The sequence below is a fragment of the Cebidichthys violaceus genome, unplaced genomic scaffold, assembly GCF_023349555.1.
Source record: "Cebidichthys violaceus isolate CVI_PGR_0920_01 unplaced genomic scaffold, fCebVio1.0.p SCAF_14, whole genome shotgun sequence".
NCBI classification, from domain to species: domain Eukaryota; kingdom Metazoa; phylum Chordata; class Actinopteri; order Perciformes; family Stichaeidae; genus Cebidichthys; species Cebidichthys violaceus.
This window is the reverse complement of record NW_027176307.1, coordinates 12,143,402-12,163,371: the sequence shown is the minus strand read 5'-3', so window position 1 is coordinate 12,163,371 and position 19,970 is coordinate 12,143,402. Positions and strand designations below refer to the sequence as shown.

The following is a 19,970-nucleotide window of genomic DNA, read 5'->3' as shown; positions in this document are numbered from 1 at the left end:
GTCCCATACAGTCCGTGGTTTGTCCACGACACCACAACACGTTATGAAGGTAATATGGACGGAAGAGGCGGTTGAGTTGGACAAATTAGTATAAATCCGAAATATAGAAGTTTAATAATTTACATAGATAAACAAAATTATGTGGTAGCCGTATATCAAATGTGTATCAAATGTGTCTTGCCAGGACGTCCAATAATTATGCAGGTAATGCTGCACAACTGTCACTTATCTGCATGACATCAGACGGTTGTTATTATGCAAACGCCTTGTAAAAGTATTAAGTCTTTAAAAAAAATGTTTTAGTGCCTATTTTATGTCTCAGTGTAGTTATGGGATGTACCGAGAATTAATTATACTGTTACCGTATTAAATGCAAGCTGTAGGAAGGCTTTAAAAGTTGTTGTAACCAATGGATGTATAATGGAAGTATATCTACATAACTTAACTGCAGAAACATGCAACTTTTTTTACTAACATAAATAACCACACACTTGATAGCTGTTATTTCAAGAGCAGTCAAAATGCTTGAGAATAAAACAGATAAGATTCTATTACCAAGATGTAAAGCTAATACAAGTAGCCTTTTATAAAATGTATGAGCATAGCTACTCGTTTATTTATATCACTGTTAAAATGGAAGGCCCTGTATCAGATAAAGAATAAAAGACTTACATCTTTAGTTTTATTTTAATATATATATTGTCCTTTTCTGAATTGGGTGTAATATTGTCCTGTTGCCCAATGGTTTCAGCATGAATAATAGTTTACACAATTCAATCCAAAACACCACATGACCCCTGCAGTCAGGATAGTCTTCAACTGCTTCGACAAGGACAGGGCACTATGCTCCGTTAAATCTGTTGTCCGTCTCTGACCCATAAACCAGTGCACTATGGCTCAGGCTTTATAAGCCCCACTAAAACCATTAGCACTCTAACCATTCGACTTACTGGGGCCATTAATTCTCACAGGAAATGATGAGAGCCGTCAGCTGCCTGATATGGGAGTTAGTGTAGGGAGGTCTGTAACAGTTTAACAGTGGAGATTATAGAGTATGACAGAAATGAACAGACGTGGTAATTAATAACTGCACTTTTATTTACAGGCTGTTTTAGTGGTCATTTCAGAGGCAATAATAAGACAAAGACATGGTTTTAAGGGGAAAAAAAACATTCACAGTAAACAAGATAATACAAGGCAGGGAGTGACTCAGTTCAATACATTTTCAAACAGCGACACGATATTTGTACTCCACAGTTTTCCACAAGAGAGATTTCTGTGCTGTAGATACGATCCTCCACAGGCTGTCGAAACTGTGAGAAACCACACAGAATCAGATTAGACTTTTGTTGAAAGCCAAGAGAAGCACAGCTATGTGCCAAAAAAAAGATAAAATGGAGTTTTTCTATTCCTGGATTAATACAACTTTCGCCAGTGTACTACAGCAACTGATATCCAGACTGTGAAGAGTACAGAGCCAAACATTAGCCAAAGTATTAGCATCCACATAGTTTTGGAACCCATCCTGTGAGATCACTGAAGAAGGCAATTTAATCAGTCAGCAATTTAGTTCTTTAAAACAATCACTTAAAGAGTCCGACATATCTTTAAAATGATCACTACTGTGATAGAAAACTTAATAGGCAATTTATGACTTCCATGCCTAAAAACACACAGGCTACTATGTATATATAAATATGTGTGTTCACATATTTATATATGTAACACACTCCAACATCAACGGTTTCTAAAGCTATAATGTACAGCAATATTAAAGTAGCGTTAAAAATAGTGATGTCATCATTGCGTGCCCTGGTTCGCCGTCGGTGACGTCATTATTATAAGTGGTTTTCGGGGTCACCCTCCCTCGCATGTATCTCACAGTACAGTAGTACTCCATCACCTCTCCCATCTCAGAGGCCCCCCTAACATTCACTCCAACGCTCATCCCTCCTGGTTACAGTGAAGTGCTTTGAGAAATTCACATTCGATGATGTGACCACATACTTACTTTTTAGGAATTTTAATAAAAATGATATATATAAAAGCCAATGTTCTCAAAATTAGGTATACCATTTTTTTATGTTATGTAATTCTCTCATGATTCAATAGAATTTATATATCTATTTATTGTCCGAAACTATATAATTTCAGCTTATTGCTGCAGACACAACAAAGTGATTAGTGGCAATGAATCACAGTATACGACTGCAACACTTACAGTATCACATAATATTAAGAATCACAATGTTGTGGCGTAAGTGCAGTGACAAACTGGGAGAAATGGTATATTTCCTCCACGGTACAAAAGTGGTTTGTCAGGCCTCCAGAGACGTTAAGGTCAAGTGGCTTTCTTTCAACTGTCTGAAACTTTATGCTAGTAGTACGCCAGGCCCACAATTTATACATGTAGCATAAGGCAGGGTGGAAAAAAATAGAAAGGTCTAAGTCATTGTAAACCCAAGCACATCATTTTCCCTTTTCTTGTCTGATAATCTGGTTGTTCAATAAAACGGAGAAACTATTGCAACACAGAGTTCAATAAAAGGTTATAAGTTTTAATGCAGCCAATCGACTTCCTACGAGCAAATGGTGCGAGTGCGTCCCGAACCCGCGTAAAAAAACCCACAGAGAACCAGGCGACGTCTCTTCTCAGTGGGACACGGGACTTTATCGCTGCACGGCTCTGATGACCCATTCTGCTGTCGGGTTCAGCTGGAAGAGGTCTTTCATATACGTTTCACCATCTAGACACCGCTCCTCTGAGGGACGACAGACAAAGATGAGAGACACATTTATTCACCATGAGGCCTCTTGGCTCACTAGCTTCGGTGATCAGCAGAGAATATACAAAATCGAAACATTGTTATAATCAGATTTTAATAGGAGCAGGACTTACTGATGTTTCCACCAATCTCGTAGAGACACAGGTCTTCTGGTTTCACCGGCACTGAACTGGGAGGACAAAGAGAGAAAAATAAAGAGTGAAGGAGACACAAAGAGAGAGGCCAGGTTTTATATAACTTAGAAACTGTGTGTGTGTATTTGTGTGAGTACTGTTATGCATACTGTACACGTTACCTGTCCTGGCTGAGGAAGCGGGTTAACACATCCGCAGCCAGCAGATCTCCAGTGAGCTGAACTGCCATGGACACTTTACTGAACTGTGGCGCTTGAACTCGAATGAATCCCTGCGAACTCTCCTGGTCGCAAACACAGACGGACGGAGAACGGGAAAATAATATACAGTCAATCACACCGCCATAAATAAACACTTTACAATGAAACACTGTCCCCATCACACACACACACACACACACACACACACACACACACACACACACACACACACACACACACACACACACACAGACACTCACAAGAGACGGAGACTTCAGACGACAGGAATGTGGACTTGGATGAATTCCTGCTCTTTTGTTTGATAAACTCCAAACACTGTTTGGTCTCACAGGACTTAGCAGGGTCAAGTGTTGCCGTATTCACTCGCTCACCACGATATTGTCAAGGAGAACAGTAATCTCTAACAAAACAAACATGTCCACATAGAAACAACAGTCTGACATATCGCCACTAGCTGTCACTGTTTCTCATTATGACCACCATAGCGTGATTGGTTGGTATCAAATTGCAAATATGAAGGTTTTCATTGCGTCTATTTATATTTAGATGCGATTTATTTATCTAGCAGTGCCATACATGGTCAGGTTTAAAATGTAGGCAAACCGTTGCTGCATGTGGCTCTGAAACCTTTACTGGTTGTTTACTGGTGACAATGGAGTTGATGCATACAGTGCTCTGCTCTGAAACAAGCTGGATATGGGTGTCAACTAAATACATTTGAATGAAATGTAAATCAATGCATATTATTATGTAGTCCTAAATAACAATACGTGTCACAATAATGTGCAGCAGGTGAATGGAAATAACTACTGTGAAGCGCAAAATTGCACATTTCTTAGCAGGATTATTAACAATGATTTATCAAAAAATGACACTGACATAAACACACAAACAAACAAATGAATAGATAAATAAATAACATTAGAAACATGAATAGAACTCCTACCTCAGGGACAGCTTTATCGGATGGTTTGTCGGTGGTAATCTTCTTCAGCAGCTTTCTCACAGCTCTCTCTTTGTTTTGTTTCCGAAGGCTTTCCATGTTTTGATGTCTGACCTGGGTCATAATGAACTTGGGGATCTGGAGATAAGAGAGACACACACACACACACACACACACACACACACACACACACACACGGGAGGTTTTATACCCTTGGTACACACTGTGCCATCTGATTTTGGGAGTTTGTTTACAGTGGTGATTTGAATGGCTGCATGCGTCGAGCCAGAGGGCTCTTTGTGACGCTCACCGTCCAGAGAAGATTCTGGTACCGAATCAGCAGCCGGACGATGTTGGCTGTGCTGGTCGCCATGGAGAACTCCTGTTGCTCCGTCACCTTGGATCGAAAGCCTTTGAACATGAAGATGTTGGGGGCCATGACCACGGAGACATTGTTGAGAGTCATCTTATTCTTGGCCTGGTGGTCAATCACACGCTGGAAAAACTCCACTAGAGCCTGGGAGGGACGGAAACAGACATAGTCAAAAGGTTTCTTATTCACTGCAGTGAAACATGAAGCTCCTTTCACACGGTGTGTGCACACATACCTTGAAGGTATCCCGATTGGCCTCAGGTAACAAAAGGACCAGCAGGTTCAAAGCCTGCAACTGCTGCTTCTTTGTGGGGAGCTCTTTAAAGAAAAAAAACACATGCACAGAAAATGCTTAATGGAAGAAAACATGGCTTTAAAGCTGTCGCGATTAAGCAGAATACTTCACGAACGTACTGTTGACGGCGATAAAGGCGTTGAGGTACTCCACGGTCAGCAATGGATGGGGTAACTCCCTGATGAACAGCTTCAAAAGGCTAGCAGCGTCGTGCTGCTTCATCTGTTCCCATTGAAACACCCCGTCGTAGAAAGAGGACTCGAGCTCCTGACACAGTGACTGGGACAGACACACACACACACACACACACACAGGCAAGATTGTTTCACTACTTCATCAACCTTTCTTTACAACGCTACAGACTTAACAACATGTTATAATGTGCCTGTAGAGGTGGCGCTGAAATGCTTTATTAACCCACCTTGACTCTGATGGCCGCTCCAGGGATCCGTAGCAGCCCCTCTGTGTCTAACCCTTCCTCCTCAATATGACTAATAAGCTAGGAATGAGAGAGACAGAAATAGTTTGGGATTGCCTGCCGCAGAAGCATGATTTTTTTTTTCCAGTCAGATGGCGGAGAGCACTCTTCTGTATTTTTAAAAATATCTTTCATGATTTTAGATCGCAGGAAGTCTTTACAAATAGATGTTATTTTGCATGAAGGGTTTGTTTTGTACATGGAGAAGAAAACGCTGCACAATGGTTTAACCAGACTGACAAATGAAAGTGCAGAAAGAGACAAAGATCCCTCTGAGCAACAGCTGAATAAGAATAGAAGAAATTACCAGTCAGTGGTAAAAGAGACTGGAGGCTTAGCAACAAGCAACATGGTTCGACAGTATTCTCTGTGTGGGGACATCGACTAAACATACATTTTATTCATTCATTCTTCTTCTTTTGGGGCCAAAACTATTTCAAATGTAAATAACACATTTGGTGTTTGACTTAGTCTTTTTGTCTTAAAATTGTAATTATTGAAGGAAAGAAGAAAACATCAATATATGTTCTGAGAGACAGTGTAAAGGTAAAACATGTAGAAAAGGCAAAGTCAGTCCCACATACTTTCGATTCAGGTTGCACTGTGTTTAAAGTAAATTGTGAGACTCATATGTAATGTGATGAACTACAGTAGGATGCATTGACATACAGCTGCTGTTCAATTGATTCCTATTATAAGATTTCCTCTCGTCGCAGCTGTGACGCCGAGTCGTCCGTGTCTCAGACTGACGATGCGACAGGCTGGTCTGCTCACTCACCCTCTGCAGTATGAATGGCACTTTGGTACCAGCGGCCCGCCTCTGGTCCTGATCCAATAGAGTGGCAAGGGGAACACCAAAAAGACCACTTTCTGCACACACACACACACACACACACACACACACACACACACACACACACACACACACACACACACAAATATTTAGCCAAACAGAAATATCTTCATGCACCACATTAGCTGCACATGTTTACCTGGGGGAAAAAAATGGTAATTTGTGTTCAGTTTAGTTTCTATTTCGAATGACTTGTGTTTGCGTAAAGCTCTTATTTGTGTATTATATGCGCGTGTGTGAGTTTGTGTTTACCTTTAGTCTTAACTTTGACAGCTTTGTGCGCCTTCAGGTCTATCCCAGCAGTGTCAAACAGAGCAGTCGACTCCACAAGCACAAGTCTTCGCACCTGACAGAACATTGCAAACAGACAGAAATATAAATAAGACAACGCTTATAAATAGTAACTGGTTTGAGGCACAACTCAACTAACTAATCTCTTCTAGGGCTGCTCGTCTCATGAAGGCATCATACAATAATAAATCATGAAATAAACAGACATGAATGCATCCACAGATCATGATATCTCGTCCTAACACATTTCCCTTACTTACCTTTTTCATATCCAGAGGAGACAGATCTCCTATTCTGGTCTGACCCGTTTTGTCTCGGAGCAGCTTAAAGTTCTGGAGAGGAAAGACGAAGGCGGCGGGAGACAGAGGGGCGTCAGTAACTGTGGGAGACGCCATTAAAAGTAAACACTACGCCAAATTTATTTTCTGACTGAATTTACTTTTACATCGAACGCTGAATGTGGGCTGTGTCGCACTGAATTGAATGAAATGCATGTGAAGTGACGATAGACTTTTGTTGTACCAGCTTCAACCACCGGATGTCACTACAGACACTTAAACTACTCACACACAAACGAAACTTTCTGCTCTCAACTCTCAAGCGAAAGACTAACTGTACATACAATAATTAATAATTCTAATGTATGTATTATCTAAAAATATAATTTTCAACGCCAGCTGCAGCATAATGTAAAACCTGTGATCATAAAGTAGATACTTGTCTGGTTGTAAAACAGCGAGAACAATCATCCGACCACAGCTACTACCCAACTATTTTAAGAATGAATCGGATTAAATTTTTCACACCTAAACATGTGCAGTGAGCAGTAGAAAAACAATCCTGTGCAGTGAGGTTCTTTCTTTTTTTTTGTTGACAGATGTCTGTCTGCTATATCTCTGGTAATCATTGACCCACAACAATTAATACGTTATCAATACAAGCTCTAACGTGACCCGGCACTAAAGAATGCAAAAAAGGCCACTCAAAGAGGCACACAGTGTGATTGCATGCCAATGCATTATTATTATCATCAGTACACGCAGTTTATTCACTGTATCATTGGCTCAGTGTATCATTAAATGAACAGCTGAGGAAGTGCACACAGCCTTTTGTGTGCAGGTATGTGACTCACTGGAAGTTTGTCGTCTGGTGAGTTCGGGCTAGTGGTGACTTTTAACATTTGGTGGTTGTCCCTGTAAGTGAGCGCCTGCTCTGAAAACGCCACTTCGACGTTCAGTTCTGTCTCCGCTTCTGCTGAGACACACACACACACACACACACACACACACACACACACACACACACACACACACACACACACACACACACACACACACACACACACACACGAAGAAATGAGAGCTACGACCACACAAGAGGTGAAGTGCGAATGTGTTTACGCACTGTAGGCAAAGTGCAGTTGTATAAACACAGAGACAGACAATTAAATGTGTCTTGTTAATGCAACAGTGTTTAAGTAACTGCAGCACAAAGAGGAAGAAAGGAGAGGCCTGCTGCTTGTTCTGTGACCACAACTTCTCTGTCGGTGGATGAAGCCACACAGTTTTACCTTTTAAAGTGATGTACTAAGTTAATCATTCTGAGGTTGTATCTGAAATGGTGAAAATATTAGACCATTTTATAGTAGCCACAAACAGCTGAGCTCCACACACTTGTGCTGTATTGTTTCCAATTGTATTGTATCACATAACAGATCACTTCTAATGGTTTCTATTCTATCATTTCCAAGATGTGTGTGTGTGTGTGAGTTGCTAGGCAGATGTTTATTTGGGCCTCAGTTGGTTATTCTTGATGGTGACTCACACTTTACGTGTGTGTGTGTGTGTGTGTGTGTGTGTGTGTGTGTGTGTGTGTGTGTGTGTGTTGCACGCACCAGCTGAAGTGACATCTTTTTGTCCGTTCTCGCTTCCCTCTTTGAGTTTACTAGGCTCCTCATCCTGCAACAGATAACACAGAGACACATAACCGTACAGCACAGAGTAATGTTCAACCAGGAACATGTGTGTACACGTACACACACACACACACACACACACACACACACACACACACACACACACACACACACACACACACACACACACACACACACACACACACACACACCCCTCCTCGTTGCATCTTTCATGTTACATATTATCTCGTCTGTTAATTAGTGGACAAACTGCGTGCCAAAGTGAAAAAATGTGCAAAACAGTTTATTCTGCTGACCGGAGTAGTTTTGGAGTAGCAGTAATACTTTTACTTCTACCCAAATTAGTATAAGTGCATATACTTTTAATATGTTGAATATGAATCCAGTCAGTTCAGAGTATTGAAGGAACTGGATTTTGCAGTAAAGGAGTTGGGATTTGGTGGTGTAAAAAACTGCTTGGTAATCGGTTACTGATTGCCACCAGACTGGAGAAGTAACAACAAACGCACATCTGAAAGAAGTTGTGACCACTTCCTTTGTGGTAAAGAAAAAAGGAAATGTATCATTTGTGTGTTGTGGTGGGATGTTCAATTCAAAGAGGGAAAAGATCATGAGGAAAGAGGGAAGAGATCATGAGGAAAGAGGGAAGAGATCATGAGGGGAAAAACGGTGTCAGGTTCTTTTTCATGACACTTATCGGACATGATTTCACCGCTTACTGTGACCGACCTCAATTAAGATCAATACCCCTCTCATGTCTAGGAGTGGTATCAATCTCCTCAACTAATTCTCAGCAAGAAAGCCAATTAGTGCATTTCCTAAAATGTAGAACTATACCTTTAATAAAGACTGAATTAAAATGTCTTACAAATGAAATCCAGTCAGAGTAAACAGAACTGTAAATGTCATTTCTCTGGAGTTTCAAGTTTACTGTACATTCTCTGATACCCTTTGATGTTGACACAATATCATTAGTCTGAGTTTGAGTGTGTGTGTGTGTGTGTGTGTGTGTGTGTGTGTGTGTGTGTGTGTGTGTGTGTGTGTGTGCGTGCATCCCCTCACCTTTTCAGGAGGTCTGAATATATCCCTAACATCAGGAACGTGTTGCCGGTTGCGCCGCCGCAGCAACGTCTGCTGTAGTGACGTCACGCGACGTTCTACCGCCGCCACCTGAGATCTGGTCAGTGTGGACAGGAACACTGCGTTGTCTTCTTCCTGCCATTCAATCGATCAGACCGAAGCATGAGCCAATAGGTTTAACATCTGTACAGTAGATCCCTCCACCTATCTGATGCCTTCTTCAGACTCATTCTTACTCATATAAGCAGGTTCAAAGCATGGCGTAAGTAAACAGTACAGTTTATGCTCCCTGAGATATGTGAACTGCAAATATGAAAGTGATAAACTATGACTCAACCTAGACCAAGTATTTAAATAAGGGACAGACGATTGACACCTGATCCTGGTCAGCAGCCAGTGAATCATCAAACAGCCGTGCTAGTCCCGCCTCTGTAAGCCACGCCTCCTCCTGTTCCCCTTCTGAAAGAGAAAATGAGAGGAAGATAAAAAAAGGACTTTATTTTTGGGATTCCTGAGATGGTACATCACTATCACAATTCTGGGACTTAAAATGAAGGAAGACTGGTATGAAAGATGACAAAAGTCTTCAGTTATTAGCATGTGAGACAGTTCTACAGGTGCAGGAAAGGGAAAGGTGTAACCACAGACAGAGCAGGACAAACAAACATTCTATACAGGAAGTGTGTGTTTGCTCCAGAGAACAATAGTCTTCATAAACAGGCTAAATAAGACCCATATAAACACACACATACCTCTTATGCAAAGCGAGACTGCACAAGTCTGAGCTGGCAGTGTGACTTTGATAAACAGCTATTATTTACATTTCATAACGGCCTCTCCAGGTCATTCCACTTCTCTATTCTACCTTTTCCATTGTCTCGTATATCTGCCACGTTTGGAAACACATGCCCAAACTTGCCGATGGTCAAACTCCGCCACTACATCATCTCCTCTGTAAGACGAACGCTCTGAATCCATGCACACTAACAGATGAAAGAACAGGGGAGATGTGTGTCTCTTTGAGGTCTATCCATGGACACGGTGTATCCTACCCTCAGGAATTTTCTGCTGCTCCTCCTCTTGCATTTCCCCCTCTCCTCCACCTTCTCCCCTCCCCGCTTCTCCTCCTGAGCGGGTGATATTCTCCACCTCCTTCCAATAGTCGTCCATCTCCAGCTCGTCCAGAGAGTCCTGCGATACATGCGAAAAGAGACATATACACAGATTTCACCATTTAGTTTCAAGTTCCCATTCGTGTTTCATATCTCGTTTCTGTCCTGGGCAGGAGCTTTTGTTGATCAGATTTGATGCAAATATGAGGAAAAAAAACCACAATATTTACAGCGTCTCAATTGAAACCGTCTGTGCGGCTTCTCTCCGACACACACACACACACACACACACACACACACACACACACACACACACACACACACACACACACACACACACACACACACACACACACACACACACACACACACCCCAGTTCATAAGCTAGAAAAGCGCCAAAAAAAAGACGCCCTCAATAATGCAAACAGAAGCTTTACAAACAACGCTACACAAGACGTGGCTCTCTTTCTCTCTCTCACACACACACACACACACACACACACACACACACACACACACACACACACACACACACACACACACAAAAATGTTTTACATAAAACACCTGGAATTCAAACAGACATCAGAGCATGTTTCTCCAGTTCCCTCTGCTTTTCCAAAAAAAGGCATTTCATTTGAGTAAACGCGTTGGTTTATTACCGAGTCTCCATGCTGTCATTGAGCCCACGCTCACTCTCAGAGCAATCACCGCTCAGACTGAAAGTACAGCCTCCCAGAGAGCCGTAAATTACTTTAAACATATGAGGGACAACAATTGTACGTCTGCCAACCAAACCCCCCGTAAAATGTTAACGGTTACGATTTAGACATTTACGGCAGACATTCTTATCCTGAGTTAGTACAACAGTAGAATAGGTTGTTGCCTGTGAATCCGAACACCACCGAGTAAAAGGAAACACAGCAACGCCGGGCTGCTGATTAACATACAAGCATTATTATTATACATTATTTGTTTAAATGTATAATTGTGCAGAAATAAAAGATTTTGCATTGTTGTCTGAATGGTTTTTAGTGTTTTCTTTCGTAGTAGTTATCAGCTCACCAGTGAGGCACTACCACAAATCCCTCACATCACTCTGGGCCTACCTGAGAGTTGCAGCGCTGACACGGGGGTCGCGGTCTGGACCTGGAATTGGGACTGTGTCTGGGGCTGGAGCCTGGCTTGGGGCTGCAGGAGGCCTGAGACCTGGGGTAAGTGAGTACTGATGGTGGGTCAGTGCTGGTGGCTTTTGTACCGCTGCTGGTAGTGGAAGGGCCAGATCTGTCTCCATGATGTGTGCTCTGGTTCTGTTGAACAGTGTAGTGGCCTGTCCTGCGGCTGCAAGAGAGACACAGACAGGTGGTGGCAGAGACGGAGAAGTTAGACGGTTGGAATGATACTAAACCGTTTCATCGGTTGGCACAAATTTCTAACGCAGGTCAAAATCTGACCGACGTGCCACAACGAAACTAACAGTCTTACTGCTGTGCACTTTGCACCTTGTTTACCAGTGACATTGTGATAGATTCCTCATTCCAGCAGCTATCATAAAAACATCCCTGGATCATAACCGGTTGTGTTGTGCCCTGTACAGGGAAGTGTATGCAGCACCGTTTTAAAAGACAGGTTTTTTATCTTTGCTTTGATTCAGTCAAGTTGCGATGACATGACAGGAGAGAGATAGCTTTTGACGCGGTCAGATAGTCAGACGAGACTGCAGTATATTGAATTCCCAGTCAAGTCAGCCGGGACTAAGAATAGCAGCTCCCACACAGCCAGCTCATCTCAGCACACACACTGTACTAGTGTTGTTGTGACACAAATGGCATGGCTTTAATAGTTATTGCATGGGAGGCCTTAAAGGGACGGTTCACCCAAAACTCATAGATACATATGTTCCCTCTTACCTGTAGTGCTATGTATCAAACTAGATTGTTTTAGTGAAAGTTGCCTAGTTTTTGAAAAGTGGCCCCTTAGAGATGTTCGCCTTCTCCTGAATATAATGGAACTGTATGCCACTGGGCTTATGGTGCCCAAGATAACAAAATAATAACGTCCAGAAATCATGAACCCGGTTACTCAAGACATGAAACTGCTTTTACTACTACTTTCTATTGTAGAATTAAATCATCTAAAAAGAGACGCATTGCACAAGGCCATTTGGACGGAGTTAGTACACAATACTAACAGCAATAGAAGTGCTGCTAAAATATGAAGCGAAGGTGTTGGTAAATCGTGACTAAATGTTTTTTAACATGGGTCTCCTTCTTCTGGCTTTGCTGATGTTTGACTGAATGTCCCCTCTGTTGTGACAGGAAGTTTCATCTGACGCAGCACATTCTCTCTCCCCGTTTGTCTTCCACTTAAAGCTGCAGTTTACACTCATCATTGCGTGAGCAGCTACATTCTTAGAAATGAAGGCGCTAACTGGAACCATTCTTCAGCTTGTCCTCATGGAAAACCCTTTTTTGGTTCCTGATAGAAACCTATATAAAGGTTTCACCACCTGGAGCAATTTCAGAGGGTTCTGTCTAAAACCCAACGTTAAGGGTTATACCTAGAACCATCTGTGAAAGGTTTCACCCATAACTCCCTGTGACGGCCTCAGAGTCCTGCTGCCCTGCTACTGTGTGTATGTGCTTGTAGGTCCTCGGCTGGGTGGCAGCACCCTAATTGGAAACACCTGGCCAGTGTTCCTACACTATTTAACCTCACCTGCCCAGACGCCAACGTCTCACCTCTCCTGAGGTTCTATCCAAAACCACTCAACCTTCTAGCAATGCTAACAAGAACACACCCAAAGGGTTCTACCAAGAACCCTTTAATATTCCAAGGGTTTCGTCTACAATCAACTCAATGGGTTCTACAAGGAACCCTTTTAAATTCAAAGGGTTCATCTAGAACCCTGAAGGGCCGGGGAACAACAATCACGGTTCACAGTCACAGTTCTTTAGGGTTGTGTCAGTTTGGTTGTGTGATTTCAACATCCTTGAAGAACTCTTTCTTCCAAAAAAGGTTCTTTGTGACATAAAGGGTTCTTAACGAAGTCCTTTATGTCACAAAGAACCCTCAACAACCCCAAACAATCTTCCAAAAAGGGTTGTTCAGAAGCAATTGATACCGGGTAGAACCTCAGCCGTTTAGGAAGAACAGTTATTTTAGAACAACTGACCGATGGTGTAGCCGGTCCGTGGTTGCTGTGTCCCGTGCCAAATCAAGCTGGAAGGTTGCTATCATTCTTTCACCCGCTCAACAATCCTCAGTTCAGTCTCAACTATCCAAACACAGCTGGATGTTTGTCAGTGGGGCTGTTAAAAGTAGAGCCCCACCACAGCAACGGCTGATGCTGGATGTGTCAGCTGTTACTGTGAGGGAAAAGCACCTTTCAGGTCTCTGCAAATTAACAATAGGTTCAGTTTCTATTTAACTTTGAAGACAGTACTGTCACATATCTAAAAACAACATATGTAGTGACATGTGGACTGACGTTTAAAAGACAAAAACTTGTAAAAGGTTTCTCAATTAGGCTTCTAGACAGCCAAGTCACGACAAGATGGAAGCAATTCAGTCAACAATTATGATGTTTCAAATATACTAAATCAACCAGTTTGATTACTTTTCATTATCAGACTATTAGGACATGAAAAGAATAATTCGAAGGCGGTCAGGAAGTCAGGCTGAACAACATCGAGTTGATGTTCTATATTAATTAATTTGGAATTATCAGCGGAGCATTACACTGAGGGTTCACGCAGAGCCAAGGCCACATACCACAGCTGATTTCCTGCCCCCCCCACACACACACACACACACACACACACACACACACACACACACACACACACACACACACACACACACACAGTCTATATTTACCAGTGGTTTTATACACAAACACTTTGATCTGTTTTTTACAAAGAACATCAGGTATTTAACACTTGACCTTCTCCTGTCCTTCCTCCGCCAATCTATTTTCTTTCCCACTTCCCTTCCATCCCTTTCCTCTCCTCCTACACCTCGCTGGGGACTTGTGTTCTTCCTTTTCCTTTCTACTTGGTACTTTGTATTTCACCCGGTTTCCTATATCTCTCTCTCTCTCTCATTACGGTGCCATCTCCTCTGCTTTCTCCTCTCCTCCCTGTAGGATCTAGACACAGCACTGTGTGATAAAACCTGTAGAGACACGCTGTCCTCTCTGTCCATTTTTCTTTTCTCCCCAATGTTTTCATGTGTAAGGAATGGCAAAAATGTCCTTGTTTTCTGATGTACTAGAGAAGATTTGTTTAACTTAGAAGCAGATTAAAACCTGGCAGACACACACATGAACTAACAGGAGTTAATCATTTACCTTCATCCACAGCTACAGTGCGGTAGTACAGAACGGATTGACAAAACCATAAATCAGAGATTAGCAAACACACACACACACTGACACACACACACACTAACCAACATTATCAGTTTGTCAGTGTTGCTAGTTTAAATTATTGCTCGCTTAAACTCAAATTATGATACTTTTATGTTATCTGTGATCTTACATTTTATTAGTTTTAGACGTGCTAGCATCATGGCTCCAAGGACGACAGCGTTCAACTGTCAGATGGTTTGCCATGAGGTATTGTACAGACATTCGTGCTCCCCAGAGGATGACTCTTAATCACTTTGGTGATCCCTTAACTTTTCATCTGGCACCATCACCAGATCAAATCTCTTATTTTCACAATACTTTGGCTTATGTAATACTCGCTAAACCGATGTGACATTCAGCCACGTCCGTTTTTAGGTTTAGTGCTAATTAGTGTTAGCATGCTAATCCACTAAACTATGGCAAACCTGCTAAACATCAACATGCTAGCATTGCCAATGTAAGGATGTTGCCAATGCTAGCGTTAGCATTTGGCTTCAAAGCACGGCTGTGTCTAAATAGCAAGCATCGGGAAGAGCGGAGGGATCTGAAGCACATTTTTCATATTTTTTCTTTTTCTTAATTTTTAGGAAAATGAACTTCCCAGTTTGTACACTTTAGCTCTTATTAAATCTGCCTGACACACCGCAAGGATCCAAAGTTGACAAGAAATATGTGTATCTATTGACTGGAATTAGAAAATTGTGATGCAACCCGAGGCACTTGGCAAAGACGCCTCGTTTTCCATTTAACTCTGATCCTGTAATAGAAAACATATTTACAACCAGTTAAAAATGTATTTTAAATCTTTCAAGTAATTATTGTTGACTACTCGACGATTTGCCAACCTCAAAAGCATGACAGGCATGCTTCCTATAAGTGAACTGCTCAAAATAATGAGATGAGTTTCTGAAGTGAGGCCATCCCAGTTCATAAGCTAGAAAAGTGCCAAAAAAAAGACGCCCTCAATAATGCAAACAGAAGCTTTACAAACAACGCTACACAAGACGTGGCTCTCTTTCTCTCTCACACACACACACACACACACACACACACACACACACACACGTCAGGTGTGCTGCCCTTGTGAGCGAAACAAACACATTGTCACCTTCAAAGGAAAACCGTGCTGCAGCTGTGTAATTGTTCTACTCTTTGCACCTTTATCCTCACACCTTTTATCAGCTGCTTAGAGCTGACGATAAAGAAGGAGTGTGTGTGTGTGTGTGTGTGAGAGTGTGTGTGTGTGTGTGTGTGTGTGTGTGTGTGTGTGTGTGTGTGTGTGTGTGTGTGTGTGTGTGTGTGTGTGTGTGTGTGTGTGTGTGTGTGTGTGTGTGTGTGTGTGTGTGTGTGTGTAGAGAGAGAGAGCTTGTGAGGTGCAAACAGGAACAGAAGGAAACGGTATCACCCAACAAGGAGCAAGGTCAGCACTGATGACTTGAATGTGAGTCAAGATGTGAGGAAGTGAACTCGGTCAACTATTGGAGCGCACATGACCCGAGTGTGTTTATAGAGCACCACTCTGTGACAAAGATCCCAACGAAACATTCAGTCAAAAGAGCGATTCTGCATGTTCAGCACGTTTACAGGTACGTTTAGCTGATAATGCTTATTTAGTCAAAGATTGACTGGTGGTAATACTACTTTTACTTAAAGGAATACTTCAACATTTTGGGAAATATATTAGCTTATTTAGCGAAGTGTAAGATGAATACATCAATGCCACTCTATTGCATGTACAATAAATATGAAGTTACAGCGCACAGCTGGTTAGCCTAGCTTAGCACAAAGACTGGAAACAGGGGGAAACAGCTAGCCTGGCTGGCTCACTAGTTAACGCATTATATCTCGTTTGAACAAGAAGCTTCACATCTACTGGTACATGAGTGAGGGGTGTCAGTCTTCTTATATATATATATATATTGCTCAGGAAGAAAGCTCACTATTTCCCAAAGTGTGAAAAATAATCTTGTCAGGGATCAGAGTGAACAATGGGCAGCTGAGGATGTTTATTGCTGAAGGGGAAAGAGGATGACAATTGTGTGTGTGTGTGTGTGTGTGTGTGTGTGTGTGTGTGTGTGTGTGTGTGTGTGTGTGTGTGGTATTCCCATTCAGATCAACAGGTGCCAGCTGCCCTCTGTGGAAAACAGAAGCTGCCTCTGTTCCCTCTCTACTGGTCCCAGCATCGAGCCGCTGGTTGAATAAATCATCTGCGTTTATTTTCGGATGAATCTGCCAGTTTGTTTTTGTCAGTTTCTCTGCCTCCATCTCTGTCCAGCACCCTATTCATTCTGTTTTGGGACAGTCTATCTCTCTCTCTCTCTCTCTCTCTCTCTCTCTCCCTCCATCTGTTTCTCTGGATTAAGCTTTGCTTCTGCTCATTAACAGTTGTCAGCTTTGCTAACTGTTTCCTTGCAGCCCGCAGATCTTGTAACCTTTCACGGCTTGCCTTCCTTTCTGCAGATGTCATTTCCTGCGCAGCATTGTATTTCTGCTGCGGGGTCCGGCCGTCTGTTGCATCACACAGTGAATTAATCCGAACCGTGTGTGTGTGTGTGTCCACTGACTGAGTCACACTCTGGATGAAGCACTGGTTCCTACAACAACAACAATGGAAAACACAACGGGAATGTGCTTCCCTTTAGCTCAAAGCTGAACTTCTCCTTCTCAGAGCAACTAAAACGTCCATGTGCATGACTCCCGTGGGACACGTGTTCTTAGCAGGCTCCTTATGTCGGATGTCCCCTGCTGCTAAAAAGGCAAGAAGCTTTTCCGCCTGTCTGTCTGAGTCCCTCTGTCTTCTATTTCCTGACTCGGGGTAAACAATGACTACAAAACTAAGCCTCCACGTCAACCTAGACAGGACACACACACTCTGCTGTGGGAGGTGAGACAAAGGCAGACTGTAACGTGATGCTGCTTTTTTTTTTTCCTAGTTAGATGGTCAAGCCATCTGGAACACACACACACACACACAGAGAAAAACACACATATATTGTACATATACACACAGAGGCAGGTGTGTGTGTGTGTGTGTGTGTGTGTGTGTGTGTGTGTGTGTGTGTGTGTGTGTGTGCCAGCTGGACAGTCTCTCTGAGAGCTGTTTACTTTCACCACGCCGCGGTTGTTGACAGCAGTTGTTTGCTGATCTAAACATGTACTGGACACACACACACACACACACACACACACACACACACACACACACACACACACACACACACACACACACACACACACACACACAGCGCCGGCCTGGACGGATGAACAAGTGTGCCCCGTTATAAATAAAACTTTAATGGTACAGCCGTTTCCATGTGAGCTTAGGTCCCAACAGATGATGTGACCGAATCGTAGCAAGTGGATGGAGAAACCACACAAATGCTTCTGTACAGCTCACTGAAACACCTCAGCCTAACTGAACGCCTATTTGAATCCATTGCGTCGGGCAATGCTGTCCAAGCATAAAAACACCAAATCAGGGAGAATGTTTTGGAAGAAAAAACATCCAAAGACTCTGAGAATCTGTATGCTGAGGAGCATTGATGCTGTTCTGTGTCCCAACAATATGTTTTCCCCACTTCATTTATACCCATCTGTAGTTTTCTCTATTAAAATATCACTTTTTACATCTTAAGTCATTAGTCGAGCGTATAAGTCTCATTAATCGTGGTGTATTAGCTTCTCTAATGTGGTGACTTGCTGCTTTCCTGTGTTTCGTATCACTGTGAAGTGAACATCTTTGAGTTTTGGACGGTTGGTCCGACAAAACAAGATCATCTGAAGATGTTAAATTGGGCTTTGAGAATGGGTGATGGGCTAAACGATTCATTGCAAAGAAGGAGTAATTGCAGAGTTATTATATTTTACTGCATGAAGAGACGTGGGTGTAAAACACACTCCCTTTAGTCCTGCTGCTATACAGCATAATGTGCCGCTTATGACGGTTGTTAATTAATCACTTAGTTGCTGGTACAGTTTCTGTTGGTTGACTAACTGAATACTCTTTCAATTATAGCCATAACAACAACAACAACAACAACAACAACAACCTAGTGGCTATTAAATGTCACAAGACTGATTCAGAACAACGGTCCTCCCTTTGACTGTCATGAGAGCTGCAGTGGTTACAGAAGAGTTAAGATATTAGGCAACCTTGCAAAATATGGACTTGTATAAATAACAGAGTCAAGGTTAACCAGCTGATCAGCTGATTAAAAATAATGGAAAAACAAAACCTCAAGGCCGAGCTAGGGCGGAGTTTACCCCATCATGGAAAATAAGAAGTGTACACACTGAAGGATGGTGGCTTTCATTCAAAACATATTCTGATCCGCTCCAAGGTAGAAACATGAAGAATATAACACTATCACTGCGACCTTTGCTCTCTCTCTCTCACACACACACACGCACACACACACACGCTCTCTCTCACACCTTTAGCTGCAACTGCCTTTGTTATTCCAACTACCCACACACACAAACGCGCGCGCGCATGTCCCACCTGGGCACGGGGGGCTCGTGGTCCTGAGCTGACGCACAGCTGGCTCCAGTTTTGGGCAACAGTTCCGCGTTACTGTGGTAACCCGTTAAAACCACTCCCTGGGACTCCTGCTGCTGCCGACTCATGTTTCTCCTCCTCGTCTTCTTTCGTGCTCCGCTTCACACACAGCCGACATGCACTCACGAGCCGATAGGTACTCGATCTATTCACCTATATGTCAATCTATCTTTCTATCTTCCAACGCTTTCCATCGCGGGACTGTTATGTTGCCGACTCATTCTGACACCAAGCTCTCCTCCTCCCTTTCTTTAGTTCTCGTCTTTCTCCACAACTTGAGTGTTTGCGAGGCAGGACAGGGGCTGGACTACAGATACGACACCGCGCTGGGATTGGCTGAAGCCACAAGGGGCAACGGCTAATGGCTGGCGTGGCGCCCCCTGCTGCTCGAAGTTGCAGACTACTTCCTGGTGCAACGCTTCAATGGATGCTATTTTCTTCTTCTTTTTTAAAGAAATAAGGATTTTTTTTGGCGGGTGTTTTCACATCTTTCTCTGTCA

General features: G+C 42.6%; 1 protein-coding gene across 5 annotated transcripts; it reads right to left on the bottom strand.

Annotated features, from left to right (window-relative positions):
* Positions 1-1,077: 1,077 nt before the first annotated feature.
* arhgap18 (Rho GTPase activating protein 18) lies at positions 1,078-19,782 on the bottom strand. 5 transcript variants are annotated; one of them, XM_068708915.1, is made up of 18 exons: positions 19,414-19,782; positions 11,611-11,842; positions 10,443-10,581; positions 9,758-9,849; positions 9,373-9,525; positions 8,269-8,332; positions 7,507-7,628; positions 6,635-6,706; positions 6,336-6,429; positions 6,009-6,100; positions 5,174-5,251; positions 4,872-5,031; positions 4,693-4,775; positions 4,395-4,601; positions 4,088-4,222; positions 3,082-3,200; positions 2,900-2,955; positions 1,078-2,762 (listed from the first exon to the last, which is right to left on the bottom strand). In XM_068708915.1, exons 1-18 carry the CDS (start codon positions 19,536-19,538, stop codon positions 2,671-2,673), a joined length of 2,115 nt encoding a protein of 704 aa, XP_068565016.1. In that variant the 5' UTR covers positions 19,539-19,782; the 3' UTR covers positions 1,078-2,670. The 5 variants fall into 5 exon arrangements, with proteins under 5 accessions (XP_068565016.1, XP_068565013.1, XP_068565017.1 ...); XM_068708912.1 differs by having other exon boundaries at positions 3,082-3,203; positions 19,414-19,778; XM_068708916.1 differs by having other exon boundaries at positions 3,082-3,203; positions 9,767-9,849; positions 19,414-19,777.
* Between the last annotated feature and the right edge of the window lie 188 nt (positions 19,783-19,970).